The 18,971-nt window shown below is 33.3% G+C and overlaps 2 protein-coding genes across 2 annotated transcripts in view; one reads left to right on the forward strand and one right to left on the reverse strand.

Moving 5' to 3' along the window:
- The window catches only part of LOC655001 (cytochrome P450 4C1), a 29,784-nt gene extending 14,260 nt beyond the window's left edge, over nucleotides 1–15,524 (forward strand). The window contains exons 6-12 of the mRNA XM_961470.5: nucleotides 407–476; nucleotides 740–866; nucleotides 1,377–1,568; nucleotides 7,473–7,541; nucleotides 8,031–8,199; nucleotides 11,358–11,537; nucleotides 15,309–15,524. Coding sequence (XP_966563.2) covers nucleotides 407–476; nucleotides 740–866; nucleotides 1,377–1,568; nucleotides 7,473–7,541; nucleotides 8,031–8,199; nucleotides 11,358–11,537; nucleotides 15,309–15,472 — 971 coding nt within the window. The 3' untranslated portion in view covers nucleotides 15,473–15,524. The remainder of the gene's footprint in view (nucleotides 1–406; nucleotides 477–739; nucleotides 867–1,376; nucleotides 1,569–7,472; nucleotides 7,542–8,030; nucleotides 8,200–11,357; nucleotides 11,538–15,308) is intronic.
- Nucleotides 15,525–17,145: 1,621 nt separating this feature from the next.
- On the reverse strand, nucleotides 17,146–18,767 carry LOC655067 (UDP-glycosyltransferase UGT4). Its single transcript, XM_008197015.3, has 2 exons — nucleotides 17,472–18,767; nucleotides 17,146–17,422 (listed from the first exon to the last, which is right to left on the reverse strand). Exons 1-2 carry the CDS (start codon nucleotides 18,716–18,718, stop codon nucleotides 17,161–17,163), a joined length of 1,509 nt encoding a protein of 502 aa, XP_008195237.1. The 5' UTR covers nucleotides 18,719–18,767; the 3' UTR covers nucleotides 17,146–17,160.
- Nucleotides 18,768–18,971: the final 204 nt, after the last annotated feature.

Genomic DNA, 18,971 nt, shown 5'->3' on the forward strand with positions numbered 1-18,971 from the left:
GTCAGAAGCACGAAAATTAATAAAGTTAAGTCTAACTGCCATCGAGTTTCCGCTAACGAAGCTTTAATCCCCGTAATGAGACTCAACAGTGAAAGAACTTTTCATATATGAGTTTACAAACTGTGTTAACGTTCAAGTTTTTGTTATTTGAATTCGTAAAATATGTCCATTGGCGAAGTTTCCTCAAATATCTGTCAAATAAATAAATTTATAAGGCGCAGATTTCCGGCCCCACTCTTTCTAAAAGTTTTCAAAGAGGCAATGTTCCGTCTTTTATTGTTGTTTGCCGGAACACGCCCGTCAGAATTCGTTACCAAGCGTTAAAACTATAAAATAAGACGTAGACGGACCATCAAATCATAATGAAAAGGCGACGGACGTTTTTACGGACGTTTTATCGTTGCAGAAACCGCCATGGGAGTCGAAGTCAACGCTATGAAGCACTCGCAGTCGGAATACGTTAGATCTGTCTACGGGTAAGAGGAAAATTACAATTATAGTCCACTCAAATAATCCTTTAAATTAAGTAATCAACTTTTTGTTACAAATAAAGCATATTGTTTATTACTTTCCCAAAAAATTCAATGTAAAATTTTCTCTGTGAACGTTTTCAGTTTAGTTCAACCTTAAACAACGAAAGTAAGAGCTGGAAAAAAGGTTAAAAAAAATAAAAATTTTACGTAAAATATTCTCTCGATTTTTTGCCGTTATTTGATTTGGACTATACGTTGAATTCCAGAATCTCGGACATAATGTTGTACCGCATGTTCCACCCCTACTTGCACCCCGACTTTGTCTTCAACCTGTCATCCAAGGGCCGTCAGCACAAGAAGTACCTGTCAATTCTGCATGGCTTCACCAGAAAGGTACAACATCTCTCGGGTTGTGAACACGCGTTGGGGATTATTATTATCCATCCGGCGGCAAATGGAGCGACTTGAGACGCTTCAAATGAGCCCTAGGGCTCGATACATCCAGCGGCAGGAAACGCGAAATTAATTCGGGGTCATCATTGTTAATACCGTTTCTGATTAATTGTCCCGCATAATGCGAACAGAACGTTCCCGAAAAACAGTCGACACGACAAAGGATTATTCCAACTTGACGTTAAAACTGCAAAATTGGATTTTTTAATTGGATCTTTGGGAAATTGATTTGCCTCAGCGCTCGGCTGAAACAAAATCATATTTTTGCCGTTTGAAGCTTTAATAACGAAGCTCGCTCGCAGCGGAAACTAAGCCATGCGATTGTTACTTTTTTTATCACTGTATTATGGGAATACCCGGCAATAAAATTAATCGCGGGCCCTTTAGTTCAAGAAAAACCCCCATTTGCGGGGATAATTGCCATTTAAATATTTACTCGTGTTTTCTAAGGTGATACAAGAACGGAAGGAGAAACTAACAAGTGGAAGAGACGTCGTGCAGGAACTAAGCGAAGAGGACAAATTGTTGGGCAAAAAGAAGCGGCTCGCTTTTCTAGACCTCCTGTTGGAAGCCAACAAAAACAGCGAAGGGGGACTGACGGACGAAGATATCAGAGAGGAAGTTGACACGTTTATGTTTGCCGTAAGTGGATGAATTTGCGGATTTGCAGACATAAATTATGCTAAAGGCAAACGTGTCCGTTTCATGTCCGTTGAAAAGTTTATTTGAATATTTTTTGCCATAAAAAATGTTTTGTTTGGTGTTCTCTACGTAATAAAAGGTTAAGCTGTACTTTAAAATTAATGTTGTGATATAAATTAATAATACGTAAAAGGTCAACTAAATAATTTGTGATTTCATTTGTAAAATAAAAATATTTAAAAAATGGTGGATGCGCCGGGATAATAGTTCATGTACTACTTACCTAAAACTTACCAAGTGTAAATGAGTAATTTAAAACATTTTGTTACAGATTACTATTACATTACTATTGTAGACCTATTATAGAACACAGCAATTAAAAATTGCTTGAGATACCTAGTTGGTCAAAAAATTTTAATTTTAATTTAAACTGTACAAAGTTTTGTTACGCCACTGTTTCAATATTTGTAAATACAACTTGACCAAAGATTACTTAAATAATTTTTTTCTACTCCCGTATCTTAAACGTCATTTTAGGCAGTTGCATTTTGTACACTAAGTCAAACCTTAGTCACATGTTGAATAACGATGTTTTAATGTTCATTAAAGTATTGTTTTGTCACGTGCAGTGTTTTAATATCAAGGATGGATTATATCAAGTATGTTTGGAGGCAGGTCCAAATGTCAAATTACACAAATTTAATTTGTTCAATAGACAACATTGTTGTTTGCAATTTTAGATAGTGGTTTGAGTTGAAGATTGAACTTGACATGGATAGTGGTGAAGAAGACGATTTTGTGGGTTTAGAGGGTACGCCACCAGAAATACAAGAAGCTGCAACCGCAGCTACCGCCAATCTGATGCCACAAAAGTCGAAAAAGCAATATGAAAGACAGTATAAACTGTTTATAAATTGGCGACAAGAAAAGTAAACTGAATCATTTTCCGAAAATGTTCTATTAGCGTATATACAACAATTATCAACACGTATGAAACCCTCATCATTGTGGGCTATTTACTCTATGCTCCGAACAACACTTAACCTAAAAAACAACATCGACATCAGTAAATATCCAAAGTTAAAAATATTTAATGTATATTTTGTCTCACCTTACGGGAGGAGTAGAAAAAATAGCATAAGCAACGCGTTTTCTAAACTCGTCTAAACACTCGTTATAAACACTCGCTTCGCTCGTGTTTAAACAAACTCGTGATTAAAATCTCGTTTATAAAACTTGTTGCTTAATATACTATTATCTACTGCAAAAACGTTAAAAATGGTGGAGGCGCCGGGATTTGATAAAACTTTATAAAATGTTTACTAAATAATTCCGAGCTTTTCATTTATTTTTAAAATATAAATTAACTAGACAATTTTAGCTTCAAATATGACGATAAACATCGTGAAGATGCCGAGACAGTTAATAGGTATTACGTTAAAATAAAAAATTGTATCTCAAATTATGTGCTGTTAAATAAAACTTAATAAAATGTTAACCAAATAAGCGTCTTTATTGGGTTAACATTTTATTTTGTTTTGCTTAAAAGCACATAAAAATTAGTCGGAAAAAAATTAAATACAAATAAACAATAAACCAAAATTTATTTAATAAAACTTTTATTGTTCTACATTATAAGGGCTGCTAATAATAAAACTTTCTAAAACAATAACTAAATAATGAAAATTGGTGAAGGCGCTGGCGCTGGATTAATTAATAAACTTTCCATTGTACGTATACTACAGTTTATTTGCTGCTAAATAAAACGTATAAAACTTATTAAATAACTGTTAGTTTTAGATTAATAATTTCTAGAAATAAATTATTTAGAAATTGGTGGATGCGCCGAGTTACTTAATAATCATCTAATGTTGAAAATAAATTAATTATATTGTTGCTAAACTACATATTATTTGCTGTTAACTTATGAAAAGTGAATTAAATAAATATTAAAAATTGGTGGATGCGCCGGGACAAAAAAAATTTTTTTTAAATAATGAATTAATTTTGTTGTATTTTATAAAGTCTTGGATTAACTTGTGTTATTTCGATTCTTTGACAAATCGGTTAAAATTGGTGGAGGCGCCGGGCTAGAAACCTCCAAATTAATGAAATGTAACAAATACGAGAAACTAAATTTTATTCACGTCAACGGGTAGTTAGAGAAATATTTTTTGTTACATGACTACCACTGTTGATTTAAAATCTTCCACTTTCCTAAATTAAACTTAAATATTACAACAGCTATGTGCTCAAACCTACGTATTTATCCCTGATTTACACCAACACAGTAGTTTGAGATAACTTAAATAAACTCTACTTTTTTGTGGTTTTCACTTAATTAAACGGAACAATGTGCAAAAGGCGTAAAGTGCAGACTAATGAATAAATCTTAGCACAAGTGATTAAATTGAAATCTCTAGCTCTAGCAAGTAAAAAGCCAAACCTTGGAGTTTCCATTGTAACCTTACCCCAACTAAAGCATAGTTACGAAAAGTAATTCATAAAAATGTCGGTAAAAACTTGATGAAAAGTAAATGTTTTGTTCCGTCTGTATTTTATCGAGCGTTTCGAAAAAACGACCGCAGCCGAAATCATCGCTCATTTCTCCGTCTGAAAGCGCCCTTGCTTCGAACCACCCAAGACAAAAAGTGATTTCATAAATCCGTGTCGTTTAATTCAGTGTTCGTGGCCCAGGATTAGCAATTTTGTCGAATAATGGGCTTAGCTATTGCTCATTCGGCAGTCGGACATGCATTTCGGTCGATTTGAGAGAGAACTTCGCACAATACAAGTGGTAACACAATGGGCACAGATAGATCTTATAATGTCTATAAATTACCCCGGTCGCCTCGGCAACTTTGTTCATTAATTATTAGTTCGGATTTCGGAGCCGAAATCATAATAACAGTATTGGAAGGGTTGTGCACACCCGCAGATACGACTTTAATTGATTTTTACGCCGTTTAATTAACTGACAGGGTCCAACACGCTTCACTTATGCTCAAAAGCGATTATTTTGGGTCGCTCGACCGGAGGTAAGGGCCGTTTTGATTCCTAGACCCTGCAATGCTGGTAGCTGAATTGCTCAATTATCGTGAAATCGCCGGAATTTGACACAGAACATCACCATTTTTTCGCATTCTAATTTGTTTGACAAGGATGGTGAAAATCATTTGGGTCGGCGAAAGTCCTGTTGCTTTATTTTGGGAGTTAAATTACACATTAGAGCTTTTAAGTATATTAAATTTTTCGAGGATCTCATTTAATTTCTGGTTCTCTCGTTGGTAAAGTTCTTGTGATTAATTTCGCTTTGAAACAGAATATATGCATGTGAAACATGAAAAATGTATAATGAAATGTTCACAAAAACGCTTCAAAGAAACTGGGCGGCCAAACATTTTTCAGTTTTTGGTCGCGTGTCAATCTGTTCGTGAACAAATTACGGTTTGTATTTATGATATTTTTAATAAGATTTGTGTGAAGAATTTAGAAATGGAAAAATCTCTCTTTGCTCCATTTATTATTTGCTGATAATTTCTTTAAATTATTTGCCATTTTTATTATTTTGCATTTTATCGAAATTTTTACTTGCTCAAATAACAAAATATAACGTTTATTTTTTAAATAAGTAATAATTTTTAAACACTTTTATTTAGTTAACTTGCGCTGTTGCCTGTCTGTCTGTTTCACATTTTTCCAAACGTGATGAAATTTTGCACACATACGTAATCATCAATAAAGTACTCAATCCTAGAATAAGCTAAAAATTTGTACGGTCTATTTTTTAATTATTATCTAATTATTTTAATTTTGTAAAAATTAGAGAAACTTCAGTAAATAAATTTGCGGAGATTCTTTACAGAAGTATTTTTTTTACAATTTTTTTCTCTAATATTACTTCTTTTCCTTATTCTTTAATAATTCTTTGTTTTTACAATTGAGCATTTGTTTTCGACTGATTTTATAAAACTATGTAATTTGTAAATTTTTTTCTATTTTTTTAAAGTTTTTATTATATTTTTCTAGAACTAATAATTGCAGAATCTATTGTGAGAAGTAATTATGTAAAAATAAATGAAAAATAAAATGTTTAATAAATAAATTTAATATAATTTTTGAATTTTCTACCATTTAATTTTACATAATAATGTGATATAAAAAATGTAAAATTTCATTCCAAAAATATATTTTGTTAGAAAACAAGTGAGAACAATGGTGAGTAGAAAATGTGATATTATTATAACTTTATCTAAATTCAATCAGTCTGACTTACTTTTGAACTTTTGAAATATTTTCTTCTTTTTGATCATTTATTTTCTTTGATTTTTAGCTTCTTTTTCTTCAAACAACATTCACTTTATTAATTTGTTTTTTATAATTCTTCTCACTTCTCCTACATTTTGCGGACGATTTTGCCAGCTTTACAGAAGCAGTTTTTTTGCAATTTTTTTTTTTTTAATTTTTTTGTTTTTCTTGTCCTTTAGCTTCTTTTTTTTCAAGTGAATTTACAATATTGATAATTAAGCACTTTATTAAAATAGTTATGTTTCTACAGGTATATGATATAGATTTAATATAATTTTGGATTTTGTGAGTCGTTTAGTTATTTTCTTTCTATCAATCACCGCAGCCAAAAATTGTGTTTTCTTTCGGTTGTTGTCGAATTATGCAATTACGACCCCACCGGAATATTTGTCGAGCAAGCCTGGAGCCGTTTTCCGAAACGGCCGGATCGATAAACTCTAACAAAGTTTGTAAATTGAGGTTGGGTCGGTCTATAGAAAATTAAATTGTAAGCAGATATAGGTGCTTAAATGCAAAAACTAGACGCGGCTTTGGAACAGGCGGGATTATGTCCCGTTATAAAACATCTTCCGGCAATTTCGGCCCGAATTTAATGCTTATAGGCCCGGATTGTACGCGATTTCTATCATTCCGCATTGGTCGTTCTCTCAGATGAATATTTTCGGTGTTTCTTTTTAATACAACCCCGGTTTGTATTTAGTGCCATTGACCGTAATAAAGCCGCCTGATGCCGCCAATTCTGATAACGATAAGACCAGTTGTTCGTTGTTTATTAAGTTTTTATTCTCTCAAAGGGACGCCCGGGATTACCAGATACTAGATAATTCGCTGCGACTTCAAACCGGCTTTCACAGGTGGAAACTCACCTTCCACTAACACAAGCGCTAGTTTTGCTTTTTTTATGTGTTTCAAATATGATGTTTCGTTTTTACGTTACTTTAAGGTAATGTGATCCAGATAAAGACTCATATTTTTAGATCTAAAAATTTTATAATGAATAGCATGTAAAGTAATACAGTTTTATGCACATTTTGCTATTTTTTGCAAGAAACTTTTAGCAGCTTACTCCAGGGCAGAGTCTTTTATACAGGTTTTTACACTTTTAGTTCCAAAGTTTTCACATTATTTATAGTATCATAATTTCTTCTGATTGGGATTGAAATTAATTTAATAATAGCTTTTAAAAATAATAATCCACTAAAGCTGTTATTTACACTCAACTTTTTATACAAATCGTCAAATTAAAAATGTAAGAAATTCTTAGCATCAATAGATGTTTGAAAAACAAAAAGACAAAATAAAGAATACTTTAAAATTTTTTCTCTTGAATATATGTTAAATTTTAAGGAATTGTAGTTGAAAAAGAATTACATTAATAAAAAAATTATAGTTCGTTTCATGAAAAAGTGAGAACAACGCCAAACTTGGGATAAAAACCGCATCGGAAAAGTTAGTTTATGATGTGTATAAATGTTTCGGGCCGTTGTAAAAAGTCCCCTTCCAATTAGTTCATTCGATGGAACTTTGAAAACTTGCTTTCTTCTTGCTTTGTCAGAATTACATATTTTTTCGCCTGAAAAAAGTTGTTTGTTTCAGGGTCATGACACGTCCACTGTGACCGTAGGCTGGACTCTGTTCACCCTCTCCAACTACCCCGAGTATCAGGTAATAAATATTGATGAACGAAATGAGACGGAAGTGAAGTTAATAAATCGCGGTTTCGGGTAACAAATGACGAGAAGGGAACAAATTCCGAGAAATGACGCTAGATGGAGTCCGAAACGTGCGTTTCCGAAACCATAAATAAAATACCATTTCTGAAATATGTGGGCGCTTGAGTGACATTCCGACGCTTTAAAATGGAAAAACCGCGTCTGATTTATCGATATTGAATTTCCTGCAGTGCTCTGAGCCACTTTCCTCCTCGAGTAATTGTAGTTAATAGCCAATGACATGTGAATATTAGTGGTTCCGGTCCTGCCTGTTGCAATTATTAAGAATCGCTTTTATGGCCGTTCGCCTCATTTATTTCATTCTGTATTTTATGCTAAATTTCCCTTAATAGCAATACCGGCTCCGTAAATCTACTCGGGAGACTTCGGTTTGCTACACTTCAAAAGCTCCCAAGTCATTGCTGTTTGAATGCGTTTTCAGGAGAAGGTTCATCAGGAGCTGGACGAGATTTTCCAAGGGGAGGAACGACCGATTACGCCACAAGACGTACTCAAGATGCAATATCTGGACAAAGTGATAAAGGAAACTCAGAGACTCATTCCAGTGGTGCCGGTTATCGCAAGGACTCTCGACCAGGACCTGGAAATCGGTAAAGAAACACACTCTTACTTCAAGAAAGATGGAAAAGCTACAATGTTCGAACTCATTAAAAAATCAATAACTTTTCATTCTTTCGAAAAAAATTTATCTTACAATTTGCACTTACGACTTACGACAAAATTTAAAGTAAGTCAAGAAATAAACTAATAATAAAAAATAAAATTATGTTAAACTGCCCTTAAACCGCGTGAAAATGTATGAAGTGGGAACCTCTGGCTGGGAGCGGCCCATAAATATGTGCGGTGCATTTGCCTCCTTGGAGGCGCTAACGATTCTGCCTCCTGGGAAGATATCGCATTTTTTCCTCGAAAGCGAATTAACAAGAGTTGAGTTTTGCGCAAAACACGCTTGACCCAGATTTCCGGGTCCATTGTTGGAAGAGCAAAACTTTTAGTTGCCTATTGGTCTTGACAATGGCGAAGGAAAAAATATGTCGGTGATATAAAATTCTGGGAGGATTTATGACGTACTAATTATTGCTGAATAATGGACACACGGCCAGATTCTCGCGGAGAAAATTAAATATGCGATTTTATTGCCGCTGCGGCTATCGGTGTCTGTACTAATTTATGGTTGTGAATAATGGCCATCGAGCCATGAATTATGAATTTATTGGGGCACTAATTTTGGCCTCCATTAGGACGATGCGATCGCGATTGTGATTCTTTAATGGCTTGGGTTAATAAAGCAAAAATGACATTTAAAACGCGGTAAAGGCACACAAAGTGTGTGGGGTTGAAATCAAAGCTGGTGATAGCATTAATTCAAATCATTGTCTTTTCTTATTTACCTATAAAACTTGTGTTATTATTCAATCTTTCAACTTTTTGATTTTTTAATTTGGTTATCCATTGTGTGACAAACGCTTACCGTGCATTTTTTAATCAGTTACTCATTTATTTTACAAGATTTTATTAAAAAACGTCTAAAATCCACGATGTTACTTTGCGTATTTCACGCAATTTTTTTTGGTTTTGGGCGAAATTTCGTCAAGAATTGGTTGAAAAAAGTCAAAATTTGGTCGAAAAAAAATTATTTTTTATTTTATGCAATTTAATTTTTATTCGTTTTTGTTAAAAAAAGAGGACCATTTGAGATAAAAAGCCGACTTTGTTCGTTTTTAAACCAGAAATTCATTTATTTTGTAAGATCTCGTCAAAACACGTCTCAAAATTACAAAAATAAAATAAAACTAATGTTTGATATTGTTTTTGAGCGAAACTTTGTCAAAAATAAGTTCAATTTTTTGCAATACGTTTATGAGTTTTCAACAGAAAAATCACCCAGTTAGGTCAAAGCCTAAAAAATAACGTTTTTAACACAGAAATGTAATAATTTTGCAAAAATTGTCAGAATAAACAATCAGCGTTTTACTGTTTGTTATACGACATATTGATAATTAAATTTGCATGAAACATAATTATTTTTTGGCTTTTTGTCAAAGAGTTGAAACGTCGCGTTAAATTTTAAAATCATTGTTGTATTTGTCATTTGTTTTAACCAATTATTTTCAAAAAAATTCGCACTCTTTTCAAGCTATAATAAAAAAATTTGATTAGACTGCGCGTAATGGACGCATCATTTTTATTTTGTGGACTACAATTTTTTATAATGTTAATTTTAATTTTTAAAAATTATATCAATTTTTTTAACTTAATCAAAAATCTAACCACAGGAGAGCTATAATATCTCGAAAAAAAATGATCACCAAATTTTTTATCATAAAAGTTGTTTATTTTGTATCATTACTAGACGAGAAACAGTCAAATTTCGACTTTTGAATCACTCTGCACTTACAAACCTTCAAAATTTTTCGTAAAATTAAGCTATTTATGTTTAAAAAGCTCTTATTATTTTTTATTAATTTTATTTCCAAGCTACTGTGGGACGATTAATCAAATAAATACAGAAAGAAAGAATAAAATAAGAACGAAAGAAAAGAAGAAAGAAAGTAAGAAAGAAAAGAAAAAAGGAAATAAAAGAAAGATAGAAAAAAGAAAGAAAGAAAGAAAAAAGTAAGAAAGTAAGAAAAAAAGAAAGAAAAATGAAAGAAAGAAATATATACACAATACAAACACAAGAGTTTTTTTTTAATATGTTTGCAGAATCTAGTGGCTAATAACACTGGACTACAATTTTTTATAATGTTAATTTTAATTTTTTATAATTATATCAATTTTTTTAACTTAATCAAAAATCTAACCACAGGAGAGCTATAATATCTCGAAAAAAAATGGTCACCAAGTTTTTTATCAAAAAAGTTGTTTATTTGGTATCATTACTAGACGAGAGACAGTCAACTTTTGAATCACTCTGCACTTACAAACCATCAAAATTTTTCGTAAAATTAAGCTATTTATGTTTAAAAAGCTCTTATTATTCTTTATTAATTTAATTTCCAAGCTACTGTGGGACAGTTAATCAAATAAATACAGAAAGAAAGAATAAAATAAGAACGAAAGAAAGGAAGAAAGTAAGAAAGAAAAGAAAAAAGGAAAAGAAAGAAAGAAACAAAGAAAGAAAAAAGAAATAAAGACGAAAGAAAGAAAGAAAAAAGCAAGAAAAAAAGTAAGAAAGAAAGTAAGAAAGAAAGAAATATATACACAATACAAACACAAGAGTTTTTTTTAATATGTTTGGACTACAATTTTTTATAATGTTAATTTTAATTTTTTATAATTATATCAATTTTTTTTAACTTAATCAAAAATCTAACCACAGGAGAGCTATAATATCTCGAAAAAAATGGTCACCAAGTTTTTTATCAAAAAAGTTGTTTATTTTGTATCATTACTAGACGAGAGACAGTCAACTTTTGAATCACTCTGCACTTACAAACCATCAAAATTTTTCGTAAAATTAAGCTATTTGTGTTTAAAAATCTCTTCTTATTCTTTATTAATTTTAGTTTTAAGCTACTGTAGGACGGTTAATTAAATAAATACAGAAAGAAAGAAAGACAAAAAGAAAGAAATATATTGGCCAAAAATATATACACCATACAAACACAATTTTTTGTTTAAATGTGTTTGCACGAATCTAGTGGCTTCAAGTTAGACTTAAGATAAATAATAGAATAGTAATTAACGTAATTGTAATTAAAAATAATTCACTTTAAATTTGGCACAATTAAAACATGTTTTCCAGGAGGTCGCACGATTCCTGCAGGCGTGATGGTGGTGATCCACTTAGCGCGTCTCCACAAGGACCCCGATCAGTTTCCAGAGCCGGACCGCTTCGACCCGGAGCGCTTCCTTCCGGAGAACGTCTCCAAACGGCATCCTTACTCGTTCGTGCCGTTCAGTGCCGGCCCCAGAAACTGCTTAGGTAAGTCCTTAAATCGAATCAACGACAACCCGAAGCCAGGTAATAGCATTGTCGAAATATTTCTTTTTCAATAATCTCAACCGATAAATCATATATCGAAGAGAGAGAGCGAGATTCCATTCGGCGATATTCCGGCAAAGTTATTTTCTACAAACTGCTGGATTTATCGGCCATTGTTGGTCGGAAGGTGACACGCGGATAAATTCCCTACGTGCACGCTTGAAAAACTCCGACGTTTACATGATAGGAGTGCATTTGTCGACACGAAATTTGACCGAAAAGCCATCAATTCGCAGCAAATAAATAAAGTTTTTAATGTAAATTGCCGCAACAGAATTCCTTTTAGCCAAGAATCCACCTTTATAATACTCGTCGAGAAGTTCCTAAACGAATTTTGACAGGCATTTAAACTTTTATTCGCCGCTTCAAGCCACCGCGAGAATTTTATCTACAAACCGCCGAATGTTATAATCAATTTCTCGGCAAAGTTTCACACACATTTTGAGACGTTGCTACGTGGCTCCGAATTAGAGCTTTTCACGAGCAAGTCACGACGGTTTTTTCGCGCTGATCCGCCGGTCCATTTACTTCTTGAATGCATAAAACGGGCCGGAAGTAGACCGATCGGGTGAGTTTTGTCTGGAATTTGGAGTTGCTTTTTTGCCTGATTGAAAACGTTCGTCAGTTGAAACACTATTTTAATTTGTAGCTAAACATCTAAGTCAAGAGACGAATAAAAAATTTAATCGAAAAAATCGGAACAAAAATAAAGCTGTTAGGTATTCATTATGAACACACAGTTGCCTCTGCCTGCATGGGAAAGGAGCGAATTTATTAAATAATAATAATAAGGCAATACAGAACAAAACGCACTTAAAGATACACAAAGAATTCTTCGTACGAGTGAAAACAATTATTTGTAAAAAAAATTATCTGCTGCCAGGAATCAAAGTCTTTGGACACGTTATTGAATACTTTTGTGGGTTTATAAACAACGCTTTTAATTTTTTTACAACAGGTTATAAATTTATGAGAAATAATAATTAGCATGAAAAAAATCTGAAATATTTACCATTCTGATTTAACAACGTTGTAAAGAATGAGAAAAAAAAATTTTTTGACTTATCTTACTGATTCACCATCCTGGTTTAGCAAAATCGAGCGCCAGTCTCTTACAAATGCACCCAATATTTTCAACTTAGTTTGCTGATTTTTTTGTTTTTTGAAGAAATTTTGATAATTTGCGTTTTTGAATAAAAAAAAGTGTTGATTTAACGCAAAAATCACACAACTTTGTGATTTTCACACAACCAATAATCCGACAGAAATTCTTGAAAAGGCTTAAGATATGTTGTTTTTGTCCATTTTTTTATTCAATTTGAAGTATCTTTTCACAAGAATTAAACATTTTTGCAAAAAAATATTTTTACAACGTTTTCATTTACTAAAACTTTCAGACAAAACCGCAATATTTTCTTTACTAGATTTTTCATCATAATGAAGAAAAATATGCAACTATAATTAGGTGTATGTCCGAAAATAAGCATTTTATTTGTTTTAAAGTTTTTCGTGTACATTTTTTTTATTTAAAATATAGTTATGACGTTTTTATTATCCAATAGGTCTACTTATAAAGTCTACAAACTAAAACTGTTTTTATTATACACAGAAGATGTATTAAAAATATTTATTTATTTTTTTTTATTATTAATGCTTGATGAGTGTAATTTATTTATATAACAAATAGTAATTAAATTACCAATGTAATTAGCGACATTAATACATATCAAAAAAATAATAAATTACTATTTGACAACAAATTTTCTTGTAATAATATACATAGATTGTTATACTTTTTGTTATTATTATTTTTTGCTAAAACTACAAAGTATTTATACTACTAAGTATTTCTGTTGCGAATTTGCCAGATAAAAATTATAGGCGACTTTGCAGTGACTTTTAAACAATAAGTAAAATCATTCCGGAACAGAAAAAGATAGACCTATAACAGTTTTTACAAAGTTCTATTATTTTTTACATAGAATTAATTTATGCAAAAATATATAGACGTTAAAAATGTATAAAAAAACAACAATATACTAAAATTTAAAAAAAACGCAATGTTAGACAGAATTTTTGGCGTATTTTTGATTTGGTTAAATAACTGCGTTTCAGATTTTTGGCTGAATTACGAACAATAACACTTAAAAAACGTTGAAACAACAAATTTTCATATTTTTTAGAGTTCCAAACAGACATTAGGACTTTTTCCGCCCAATTCGGATAATTTTGGCACATTTAACGCAAAAATCACTTTTTTTATTAATCAATGCAAACCCTAAAAATGTTGGTAAACCAGTTAATTTTTCAAACAGTCAACTCTACATTATTCAATGTCGCCATTAAAGTTTTTTCATTAGCCACCTAATGGAACTGTTATTTTTGATGCAATCCATATTTTCCTACTTTTCAATAAGCGCGCCCGAATGGCGTTAGAAAAATTAGCAACTTTTCGCCTTCCTGGCGTTATACGGCGGCTTTTCTAATCAGTTTCCGGTCCATTAAGCGCGTATAATACAAGGAATGCTGGTGTGAGCTTCCACGCCTCTGGTACATTACCTGGATACAGATCTTTATGGAATAATGAAGTGGAAGGACAATTTGTTTTATGGCGATTAGCGTTTTATTGAGAAGCGTTTTGCAAACAGCTCGGACAACCCGCACATCCTTTCCAAATTGAACGCCCATTACCAACAAAACTGACAAAAAACTCCCCGCAAGCAAATACCCTGCGCGAAAATTTCCGACTTATATATCTTGTCTCTGCGGAGAGTTATATCGGCAATAATCGATCACCCTTAACTAACTCCGGGAATTATGTCTGGTAGGGCGAGGGTTGGCAAACGAACAAAACGCGTCGCAGCCTTGTCACCTAGGTAAGGCCAGAAATTTATTGCTCTATTACGGCGGCAACCGCAAGAAAGCGGCGCTAGATCAGTTAGAGGACCCTTATTTACGCCGACTTGCAATTCCGCCCTGATAACGCCCAAATGTACTCGCGATAACTTGCATTTTTCGACCAACTGTGTTAATGTTTTTACGCACCCCTTCAGGCACGCTTGATTCCCGGCACAAAACGCAAGATTTTTGAACGAAATCAAATGTATTTATTGAACTCGCTGAAACTGACATTAACCGCGCTTTGAGGCTTAAAGTTGCCTCGCAAATTTTCCAATTAATGAATTTACCGCTGTATGAGGGCAAAAATTAGCTTTGGTCTGTCAAGTGCAAGCGCTGAAATGAAATGAAATTCTAAGTGCGCCCCCTTTCAAGATAAATATTGATGAGTTTCCACCGATTCGATTAATTTTCTTCTCCGCTTGTTTTGACGGAAAGCGCAAGAAGCAAATATAGCGATGTTTAGCCGAACAAGCCGAAAGCAATAAACGCACTGTTTTATTAAAAATCGCTTTTGATATCGGGTTTAATATAAGAGTCTTTGAGTCAAGTCTCTTGCAAAAAGTGGCAATGACCGTACGCTTGCCTTATGAGCAATTAATTAATTTGGTTGCGGTTTTGTCAAAGCAAACATCCAATAAACCCCACTGCTCCTCAATTACCGATTCAATCATTCGAATGTTAGGCCGTTTCAATAAGCTCACGATAATTACTAAAAATCACAAATTTTTGAAGCTCCAACGAGACACTTGGCGATATCTAGCGCCAGCTCGGGCAGTTTAACACAGAACCCTGCAAGTGCGCTTGTTTCAGGCCAGAAGTTCGCTTTGAGAAACACCAAAGTTCTGCTCGCTTCCATCCTGCGGAAGTACAAAGTGCGAGCAGAGAAGAAAATTGACGAGATGAAGTACAACATCGAAATCGTTCTCAGACCACAAGGAGGATTGAGCGTGGCATTGGAGCCACGTCGCAGATGAGGAAAGTTTCTCCTTTTTGTAAATTTATCGTTTAATAAATAATCATAACTGACTGCTTGTTGCTTTAACCGAGTCCACATACTTTCACTCAATTAGAACTCAAATATTTACGCACCGGAATAATATTTACGCTCAATTTCATAATATTTGCATATTATGTCTTCTGATTTACTTGAACTTTTTGCTATTTCGGGACGGGAATGTACACAAGGAATAAAAATGTCAGGTTTTAAATAACATTTATTGTACTTTGAATTTCTTAAAAGCTAGTACTGGAAGAAAGTAATTAGAAATAAATAAATTAAACGGAAACTACGTCTGATTGTTGATTGAAATTTTGTGTATTTTCTCATTCAAAGGTTTAAAATACAAAACATGCAAAAACACACTTAAGTTACTCAAAAAATTGGCCTTAAAAACTTTTCAAATATAACGCCGAATTAGTGTCTTTTTTATTTAGAGAACATATATTGTAGCTCACATATGCACAAAAATAGCACTATTTTCGAGCATATTCAGTGATTTCTGGAGTAATTTTTTATGAAATTTTTTTCATAGAAACCGTGCTAGTATTACTATGCAAAATAGTAAAATTGAATGTTTTTTCGAACCAGCTAATTAATTTTTCTGTCCACTTTAGCAAAAACTGTGTTTTTATCCGAATGATGTTCTGATAATTTTAATATTTCTAGTTTAATTTTTGCCAAAATTTTACTACATTTCTGATTGAAAATGTGCTAGAGCACATTGAAAGGGCTAAATAATCCGATTTAGTGACCTTTGGGCTGATTATTGAAAAATTTTATAAAATGATCGCGTTTCAGGTTAAACAATGTATTGGAAAAAGTAAAAAAATTAAAATTTTCGACAATTTAATAACTTATATCGTTTCATTTTAACAAAATATCACTTAGAGGTGACAAAAATAACACCATTTTTGTCAAAGTTCAGCAATTTTTGATCGTATTTTTGATTAAATTTGGTAAAATAATAGCGTTTCCCATAAAAAAATATAAAATTGAACCCATTCAGTGATTTCTTGAGTGATTTCTTATGAAATCTAGCCAAAATTTAAGTTTTGGATAGAAAACCTACTATTATTATAAAGCCAAAATTGAATGTTTTTCTGATCCAATTAATTGTTTTTTCAGTCTGCTTTTTTTGATTGCAAATGTGCTAGAACACTTAAAATGACAAAATATTGTACTTTTTATAACAGTTGAGTAATTTTTCGGCTAATTCCAGTAAAACCTCTCTACAACGAACACCGATGGGGAAACCTTAATTGTCCGTTGTGTAGAGAGGTGTCCACTAATGGGAGATGAAAATAGATTTTGTTACGTTAATGTCCGTTGTGAAGAGGTGTCCGTTATTCGGAAGTATTCATTAAGAAAGGTTTTAATGTATTAAGAAATTATGAAAAATAATTGCGTTTCAGAAATGTCAAAAAAAGAAAAAAAATTGATTTTAGACCGTCAATAAAATGTCGTTTAAGCGCCAAAAAAAGCAAAACCTTACCATTTTTAACACAATTTAGTGATTTTTGGACGTATTTTTTATGAAATTTAGGAAAATAATGTGCTTCTGATTTCTGGATTGAACGCCAGAATTTCACGAAAAAAAAACTTTTTGCCATTTTCAGAAGGGAATGTATGCAAGGAAAAAAAGACAGGTTTTATAACTAACATTTATTGTACTTTGAGCTTCTTATAACCGACTTTACGCCGCATCAGTTTTAAAAGTACAAAACTGGTTAAAAAAACAATAAATACGAGAAAAAATACAACATCGAAAAGGTAATACTGGTAGAACGGAACATCAGCTAACGGACTTCGCAAATGTTGGGCCCCACGATGTCTCAAAACAAACTCAATCCACCAAACGGCTCTATTTAATGAAGTTAGAGGATCATCAAGCAAATCAGCAATTTCTTCAAGATTTGCTAAATACCTACAACCAAAAATTAACTGCAAATAAAACCAAACTAAACGAAAAATACGTTTGATTGTTAATACATTCCAAAATCGAAGTTTTAAGTCCCTCCTTATCCAAAGTTTTAAAATCGAGCCACGTCCCTATCCCTAATTTTTTAACCCTCATAACATTATAAAACTGGTCCCCGAAAAACGGAAACCCTAACAGCGGCACCTTGAAACGAATCGCTTCCTCAATTGACTGAATCCCTCCTTGTGTAACAAAAAGTTTCGTGTTTTTGTGCCTCAAAATATCTTGTTGCGGGGCCCAAGTCACCACTTTCACATTTTGGGGCAAATTCGCGACTTCATCCTCAAACTTCCAAACAATTCTGAACGGCAAGTCACGAAAAACTTGCAAGAGGAGTTGTTGCAAGTCCTCCGAAATCAAATAACTTTTAACATTCGACCCCAAACTAAAATAAATCACTCCTTGAGCCGCCCCATCCAAAAACTGGCCCAGTTCGAGTGGTAACACTTGTGGGGGTTTAATCTGTAACCCGTTGAGTTGTACAACCGATGGAAGGTTTGTCGTTACTTTATTGAAGCCTGGGATAATGTTGGTGAACACCAGAGTGAGATTTTTGACGATTTCGGAAAGATTTATTTCGGGATCGTTCAGTGCGTTCTTTATTATTTTCTCCTGGATAGGGTACAACAAATAACTAGTTTGAAACTCGTCCAATAACTCGAAAAGGACGCAAACAACTCGCTGCCAAAAATTCAAACCGTCTCCAAACGGCAAATTAACATGGTGCGTGTATACAGGGTGGTTCAAGTTGCCCACCATTCGCTTGACGTGATTGGTGGCGTCCATCGACGTCACGCCAATCACCGGGCACTTGAATTTGCGCGCGAAGCCAAACCACGCCGGAATGTGCACTTCCACAATCATTAAATCAAACTCTTGGTCACTTTTGATCAACTCTTGCACTTGGGGATGGTTCAGCTGCTCGGTGGTGATGTTGTTCATGACCACAAACACGTGTCTCATCAGTGTGAGGAGATTGCTTTCGGTGTTGATCACGTGCTGCATTTTGTGGTCTTCGTACACCAACTTGTAGGTGAAACTTAGGTCGATTTGTTTGAGGTTGGGGAGGTGGGTTTTGAGAGGGTTTGCAGTGACTGCAGTCACTTGGTGGCCTTTTTGGGCCAGTTCGAGCCATAGGGGTTGGAACACACTCTGGTGGCTGTAGAAAGGGGTTGGTATGATGACTAAAATACGGCTGCTGGACACTGAAGCAAAGAGAAACGCCACAGTGAGTGAATACATTTTTGGCAAACTAAAGTGACGTTGGAGAAATTACGTGACTTTATCAGGTGTTTATTAAAGGATTTTCTGCCATATCTTGTGTATTATTTAATGTTTTAAATCCCTTATTTTGTGTGTTTGGTAGTTACATTTGCATACATATCAAAATATTCCGCTTCCAAAGATTGGAAATTTTTGGTGGAGGCGCCGGGTTAGATAGCATTTTTCTAAACAACTTTCATTGTTAATTAACCGCTTAATTAATGTTTATTCC

Source organism: Tribolium castaneum, chromosome 3, assembly GCF_031307605.1.
Source record: "Tribolium castaneum strain GA2 chromosome 3, icTriCast1.1, whole genome shotgun sequence".
NCBI classification, from domain to species: domain Eukaryota; kingdom Metazoa; phylum Arthropoda; class Insecta; order Coleoptera; family Tenebrionidae; genus Tribolium; species Tribolium castaneum.